The 8500-nt window shown below is 28.3% G+C and overlaps 1 protein-coding gene across 1 annotated transcript in view; it reads right to left on the reverse strand.

The window, feature by feature from the left end:
- LOC117176430 overlaps positions 1 to 8275 on the reverse strand; it is a 31661-nt gene extending 23386 nt beyond the window's left edge. Inside the window, exon 1 of the mRNA XM_033366669.1 lies at positions 8168 to 8275. Coding sequence (XP_033222560.1) covers positions 8168 to 8228 — 61 coding nt within the window. The 5' untranslated portion in view covers positions 8229 to 8275. The remainder of the gene's footprint in view (positions 1 to 8167) is intronic.
- Positions 8276 to 8500: the final 225 nt, after the last annotated feature.

The raw sequence follows: 8500 nt of genomic DNA on the forward strand, positions 1-8500 counted from the left end.
GCCAATTAGCACAAATGGTAAGTTCCGACAGTGCCTACAAGTGTGCCTACTGGCCGCTAGATGGCAATACCGGTTTCATATGTATACACCTGGTATTTAATTTAAATGGTTTTGGCAGTCTACTTTGGGGTCGCTTAACACGAATCCATTCGCAGAATTGAGCTAGCACATCAGGATTTGCAGCAAAATTTAAAAAATGGATAAAAACCTGGATGTTCTGCATAAATGTCGACCCTAAACCTGCAAACCCCAAATTAACAAGCCTCAAACCTACAAAATCCTAACCAACAATCTCCAAACCCACAAGCTCCAAACTCACAAACTCTATATACACAAGCTCTATATCCACAAATCTACAAACCCTAAACTCACCAACTCCATGTCCACAAACCTACAAAGCCCTAATCCCAAATTACAAACCCCATATCCACAAACCCCAAACGCACAAACCCCAAATCCGCAAAGCTCCAACTCACTAACTACAATTCCACAAACTAATTATAATACCAATTATTATTATAATATTATAATATCAATTGAGAAATTGATATAATTTGGGGTTTGTTAGTTTGGGGTATGTAGGGTTAGGGTTCGTGAGTTTAGGATTGTTGATTTGGGGTTTGTACGTTTGTGGATATAGAAGTTGTGGGGTTTAGGTTTATGGGTTTGGGGTTTGTGGATTTGGGGTTTCTGGTTATGGGGTTTGTAGGTTTGTGGATATCGAGCTTGTGTATTTGAAGTTTGTGGGTTTAAAGCTTATGGATTTGGGGTTTGTGGGTTTGTTGAAATTAAGTTTGTGGTTTTGGGGCTTGTTAATTTGGGGTTTCTAGATTTGGAGACGAAATTTGTGAGGAAATTCCAGGTTTTTTACCATTTTTTGAATTTTACTGCAAATCCTGACGTACTAACTCAATGCTGTGAATGGATTCGCGTTCAGCGACCCCAACAACATAAAGTATACCTATTAGAATCGTAGTAAACTTCCAAGAACATTTTGTAGTCCTGTGTTATTTATCTGTGCATTTGGCTAATATTAACAATTTAAAAATTGAACTATTTAGGAAAAAACTCTCACTGTTTGTTTAAGATTCGTTAGATCCTTGTTTACAAAAGTATTTGTTTAACAAAATTTAACTATTGCATTCATATTCAATGATTTATGCTTAAACAAAAAAATTTAATTAAACTCTGCTGAAGGCTTGTAACGTTCTCAGCATGAAATGCGAATTATGAATCTCTTGGTTTTAGTTCTAACCCCCTCCCCGCCTCATTAACCGAAGTTTGGGAGACTGAAGTTTGAGCTAGATTCTCCACCATATTATGAATCACTACTCAACTTGGATATGATTTCAAGTCGCAAATTAAACTTCTCGCATAAAGGTGGCAGTTGGTATACAATTTAAACAATAAATAATACAAACAATAAAGTACCCTCAAAATGAACTAAAACTTTAATTAATAATAAACGCATGCACACGATAAAAGTAAAGGTCAAGTTTCGGCGATGAATGGAGACTGGGTGTTTCGAATGCTAGAGGGGTGAATGATCCTAATGTAAGAGAATTACGAGAAATGATGCATGTAAGGAAACCAGACATTTTATGTGTTACCGAAACAAAGAATAAGAGATGCGACAGTATGGCCCTAGAAAATGGGGTGCTGAATGGCTGAGCAGCATCTCGGAGATCATGATTTTGTATCTCCCAGACTGCTGTGGGCTAGAATGAAAGTAGGAATCAGAAGATTATTTATCATAGCATGCTACGGCTTATGCTTAGAAAAGGGCTTGTTGATTGCATATACTTAGTTTAAGCATAAAATGATACACATATACACCTGATGTGAAGGAATTAGCAACAGAAAAGTTGATTTTGCTGTTGCGGATGAAAGACTAAGAGAGTTAGTCAAAGATACAAGGGTCATGAGGGGTTCTGAATGCAAATCGGATCATTACCTTCTAGTCTCTATCATAAAATAAGGTCAGGGATGAAGAAGAAAGAGGACAAAAAAAAAGAAAGAAACGCGAATTAAAATTGAAAAGTTACGGAAACCAGGAGTGCGAATAGACTTTCTGAATAAGATAAACGAAATAATAGAAGAGAAACTTTGGAAAGGCATCTAAAGACAATAAAATATAGAGAGCGCAAGGGCAATGCTCGAGGATTACTTCGTCAGGAGTGCGACTAAAGTGTGTGGTACTGCTGTTGTAGGAAGAAAGTATGGTGATGCAAATAATTTCGGGATGTAAAATTTCTTAATTTAACGTTTCGGAAACAACTAATTAGTATTGGTAAGGAAAAACCTTATTTTATCGACTTCTTCCAGACCATTTATTCGGTAATTTTATACATGACGTTTCGTAATCAGACCGATTCCCTCATCAGATATCTTAAGTCATTATGTAGAAGTTTATATATCAAAATCAAAAATTTTTGAGTCGTTAAATAATAAAATTGAAAGGATGACAAGGTGTGTACCCTCCGTCTTCATCTTACTAAAAAAAAAATAATTGGTAACTTGTGTTTATTTTTTTTTAATTAAATTTTTTATTTCGAATCATAGTCTTTATGATTGAACTAAAAAATACTTGTCCTATAAAAAAATACCAATGACAAGTTTGGTTGTTTTTTCACTCTCTTTTGAATGACCAACTTTTGTCTATTTATTTTTTCATAGTTTTTCATAGCACATTATTTTTCTAGCGCATTAAAAATTTGAATTTTCGAGAAAATTCCAAAACCTTAAAATTTGGATTTTTTTTAAATATTGTAAATGCTATAACTTTGGTAATTTTTTTATCAAAAAAGGCTTTGGGATAAATTGATCGACTTTCTCAGCACTAAGAACAATCGTTAACGATTTCTAAATGACGAAAAAGTAGTCTCAAAACTTTTGAAAATCTTTTAACTTTTTGAATTTGTATCAGAAATAGCTGGCTAACGTACTTGACTTTTATTTTTTGAAACTAAAAGAGTATACCAAAAGCAAATTTAATAGATTAATTTGAAAAAATGTTGAAAAGTATAGAACAACTCAAGCAACATTTTGATTGAAAGTTAGTTACTTTTAGCTTTGATATTTTTTAAAGTTATTATAATTTATTGAAAGAAAAATATTTCCTTATTTTTCCGGATTTTCAGGAAAAAAATGTCTGTCGCGATATTCAATTTTGACTTCCTCGGAATAGAACCATTTTTTTATCGAACATTTTATATTTTTGTCACCACACCCTTATTTTTGAAGCAAACTTTTTTTGCGGTAATAACTTTTTATCGTCACTGCGAAATAAAAATAAATACCAATAGAATTAAATAATAGATTTTTAAAAATATTTTAATTGGATTTGAGATCCAGAATTTATTTACTTGATATCATTTACAAGTCAATAGATGTTTCGAATCAAGTGACGATTCATAGCTGAGAAAAAAATATTATCTGAAAACATTAAGTTTCGGAAGAAAATTCTTTATCTGATAATTTTTTTAAAGAATAATAGATAATAAAAGACAGAATTTATTAAAAAAAGATGATTTTTGATCAAGCTTTGAAATATATTTTTTATTTATTATCAAATATTAAAAAACATTTTTGTTACTTATGCAGTGTAAATTTTTTTTTTAAATATTAAAAAAAATCCAAGATATCTAGAAGAAGTGAAGAAACTATCCGAAAAAGTCTTCCAGTGAAAAGCGGATGCTTACAAATTTATTTGATATTTTATATAAACAATTAATAGCAAGAAAATATTTTCTTGGGGATTTGCTGCGAGTCGTCACTAGATTCGCACTAAATCTGGACACTTCAAAAACAAAAAGACTTTTTATATTGCATTAATGAATGTTAGTAAACTGTTCAGTATTTCATTAACAAATTTGCTAAAAACTTGCCTAAAGCAAATATTTATGATTAACTAATTTTTAGTTTTAAAAATAAAATGAATTAACAAATGCACTATTGGGCTATTTTCCAAGTTACGAATTTGGTTCTTTTTACATAATTAAATATGAGTAACTAATATACAAACATTTGGGTGCAGTTAAAGAAAAATCACAATTATTATTGTTAATCGCAATTTCGATAACAAATATTTATCATCTTATGCATTCATAAACAAAAAACGTGGTAAAGAATTTTTATTCGTAATAACTAACTTCTTGCAGAAAAAACATGGTTTAAACAGTTTAAAAATCAAATTTTGACATTACAATCATCGGAGGAATTTTCGAGAACTTTTAGGCCAATAAAACGCCTTTTAAATAACGTTGGGGAAAGTGTGGTGATACTGGATACCAGTTGACTGGGCAAAAATGCTGTATCTTGGATAATTATTTACCGAAAGAGAGGCGGTGCATTTTTCGGAATTTTCATGAACATCGCCTATTTCGGCGATTTTTATTTCTTCTAATTGTTGATAAAAAATTCCTTCTTGTACAATCTAAATATGTTTTTTCATTTCCTATCCGTTTATGATAAATTTTTTTGAAATGATAAATATTTGACCTATAAACATGATAGTCGAAAACGAATTTGACTTTTTGGAAAATAGGACAATTTTTATTTTTTTTTATCTAGAAAAATGTTTAAACATTTGCTTTTAAGAGTTTTTTGGGTAAGAAGACGCCTGTTTATTGTTTATCAATTAAAAAAAGCGATGAGTGGTTTTTGAGATTATACTATTCAAATTTGCGATTTAAAATTTTTTTAATAGCAATTTAAAAAATATATTCGCCGCCACAATTCCGGTAGGGGGTTTGAAGCCGTCTTCATTAATTATAAATATTTTTTGATAAAATAAATATTTACTTTCAAAAATACAGGTAAAAATAAATTTGACATATTATGGGAAACTTAAAAAAAATGTCTCAGACTTAAAAGAAATAAAAATTTGTTGCTCTATGTGCGCTCGTGCTGTAATGTTTTATTCGTTCATTTTGACCAATACAATATTAAAGTTTTTTTTTAATAGTAAGGTTCTGACAGAAAAAGTCTAAGCCATCTTTCTTGTAAAAAAAAAACAAAAAAAACAGCTTTTACTCCGATCATATGAAACGAGATAAACTTGTGTATTAAATTGTTAATAACAATCAAAATAACAATAATAGATGTTTATTCAAGTGTTTAGGAAAATAAAACAAAATAGTTACTAAGAGTCGATTACGCGTTCAAAGAACAAAGTTAAAATCTTCAGAATAGCCAAATTCTGAATTTGTTAATTAGTTTTGTTTATAAATATTATCACTTGTCTTGGCAAATATGTGAAGCAAATCTAAAGAGGCATAAGAATAAAAAAATGTATTTACAACTTTGTTAATAATAATGGCAATAGTTCAGCGTTTTTCAAGTATCTAAAAGAAGTTTGAAATTTAGTTATACCTTAAAATGATAAAGTTTAAATGTGGGAAAGTAGAACAAAAAAATTTTAATTAATTTTGTTTACACAATCATTAATTATTATTGATTGATAGAAAGTAATCGTTGATAAATAATTATCTAACAAGTCCTAATTAAAAATTAAAAGTTCTTGTTCAGAAATAAAGAAGATAATAAATCTTTATTAAGTACATTCCAAGCAGTGAATTTGTTAAATAAATTTATTTAAGTAAGCCTTTATCTTTCTTAACTGACTTTATATTTAATTTATATTATATATATTTGTGTTACTTAACTTTTTGCCAAAGGAATAACTGACGAAAGAGTATAAGTGAATATTTGCAATTGTCAGTTTTTTATAATTAATTAGGAATACTCCACTAAAATTTGTTCGATCAGCTTGAAAATTGAAATGCTAATAAATAAGTGAAGCAGAAGAAAATGTGTTCCAGTTATATTAAAAAAAAAGCGAATTAATATTGTCAGTGTTAACAATTTTATTCGGCAGATTAGAATCTAGATAAAGTGTATTAATTTTGTTGACCCGTTTTATTTTTAGAATTTACTCTCTGAATCTGCAGGCTACATCTAGTCGTCGCGAAAGTTATTTAGTATAATTATAATGACTTAAAAATTTTTTGGTTTAAAAATGAATTTTAAAACATTCTATGGAAACTGTTTCAGTAAATTCTTCACAAATGAAACCTCTTTCGAATATTATATTATTAATATTATTTTTTCTATTTTGGATGTCAAATAATAAAGAAATGTACTTGAAGTGTTTTTTGAAATTTCCATTAAAAAGCATTATGATCCAAATTTCTCAACTATTTGAGAAATAGTCATATCTTAATTAGATGAAGAATAGAATGATAAGCAATTGAGATTATAATCTTTACTTTTCAAGTCTGGGAACCATATAGTGAAGATTTAAAGAAGGAAGAACCTTGCTAATGAGGTTTTTCCTTATTTGAATTAAGATAAACTTTGCATCAATGTGAGAGGTGACAAATCATATATTCAATAAAAGAATGCGATTGTTTAAAATTCTCGACTCTATACAAACAAAGAAAATACAATATTGTGAAATGTGTACATATGCTACATTAACTTCACTAAAATCATGCATCTACAAGATATATTACTTTCAAATGGAAAAATTAGAATCAGAGTATAATTTAAATATACTTATATAAAAGAATACTTAGATTTAAAATTTTTGTAAATGAGAAAACGTTCGATTTTCTTTGATAGAAAATTAAAAACCGTTGACATATAACAGAAAAAATGGCGAACTTACTATTAAAATATCATTAAATAAAATTATTGAAAAATCAAAATAATTCTTTTAGCTCCTTCTCGTAGAAGGAATTAATTAATAATCTTTACCTTAGTTTCTCTAATATTCTGGAGAAACTATATTTGAGCCATAAAAATCGATTGAGCTTATTTTTGAGAAATTAAAATATTTTTATTTTTTCAAATTTTTTAATACATTATGTAAGTAGTTTTTTATAAGTCAGTGCTTAGGGTTAATTAGTCCAATAATGATTGAAACTTACCCGTAAAATATGAAACAAAAACAAGCAGGGGCAACATACTTATACACAGAAAAAAATTCTACTAAGGTTACAAGATTTTCATTTAAAATAGGGACAGCATAGATTTTTTGTGAAGATTACCGAATTTTCTGCAGAGTTGAAAAACATATTTAAATTGTAAAATCGAATCAAAAAGTCTGTAAATGTCACAGAAAATATTCTTCAATTTATAAAATAACAGAAAATTTGGTAAACTCTACAGAAAATTCGGTAATCATCACAGAAAATCTATGCTGTTTCTATTTTAACTGAATCATAAAATAATTTATATATTATAATAATAAATATTTATTATATGAGATTATTATTCATTGCTTTATTCGTATGCTTAATTTGTAATTCGAGTTGATTTCAAATATATCTGTGGGTTCAAGCTGAGAAAGGAAATATATATTTTTTATATAAAAATATTTGAAATCAACTTGAATTACAAATTAAAATATACTTTTGTGTAATATAATATGATTTTTACATAATTTATTTACAATAATAGTTTATGATTTAATTATATAAAAATAATATTCTATAACCTTAGCAGAATTTTTTTCAACGTGTATGCTTAACCGAGCAATTGTGTATGTATCCAACAGAACTGTTATTAAAAGTTACGAATATAATAAATTTCTATAGAATGATGGGAATTTAATTTAATTGGTGAAAATGCATAAAAATATATTACATTTCTGAAACTACTACTCGTAATACCCAATAGCGTAATATAAAAGAATAATGGTTTTATATGCAAAGAAAGAAGAAAATAAGTTGTAACGATAAAGTTTTGGAACATATGTTAGCAAACACAATTACGTGAATATTATATTTTGTCACGTACTTCAGGAAAAAATTTAGTATAAGTTGTAATAATAAAAAAAATTCTTCATTACACAGTATGAATTGCATTTTTTTCAACAGAGGTTGAAAAATTTCAGGTTCAACCTTTAACTGTACCGATAAACTGAATTTCGGGCTAACATAACATATGTTGCAAAAAATTTGTTTCACACTTATTTACTTCCATCTTTATATCTAATAATGTGTCCTAATTCAGTTTTAAAACTGTACAATTAAAAGTTTTGCCATACGCCTGACCAAAAATTTTCCGCAATTTGTATAATGATAATAACATATTTTTTAACTGTTAGGATACTTGTAGGATACTTGAATTTATGATTAAGTTTATAATATGTTTTACTTACGAACAGAATGAAGAAATATTATTAAAATAAAGATAAGTAGAGCAAAAGTGAAACTTTTCATGTTTCTGGGCACAAAAGCTGATTCATGAAATATATCTTGAACTTCAACTGACAAGATCTTGAATTGGGTGTACTTGTATAAATACTAACCTCGACGTCATATTGACAGATACTGTTACTACATTTAGACAGTGAAATGACGTTTTTTCTGTATAAAATGAAATCTGTTTACTGTCCTTGCAAATATTAGGCATTCGAGAAGTAGATTCGATTTGAATGTGTCAACATAAAACAAGCGACACCTTGCCAACGAATTTATACAGATGCAAAAAC

Source organism: Belonocnema kinseyi, chromosome 7 (genome assembly GCF_010883055.1).
Source record: "Belonocnema kinseyi isolate 2016_QV_RU_SX_M_011 chromosome 7, B_treatae_v1, whole genome shotgun sequence".
Classification (NCBI taxonomy): Eukaryota; Metazoa; Arthropoda; class Insecta; order Hymenoptera; family Cynipidae; genus Belonocnema; species Belonocnema kinseyi.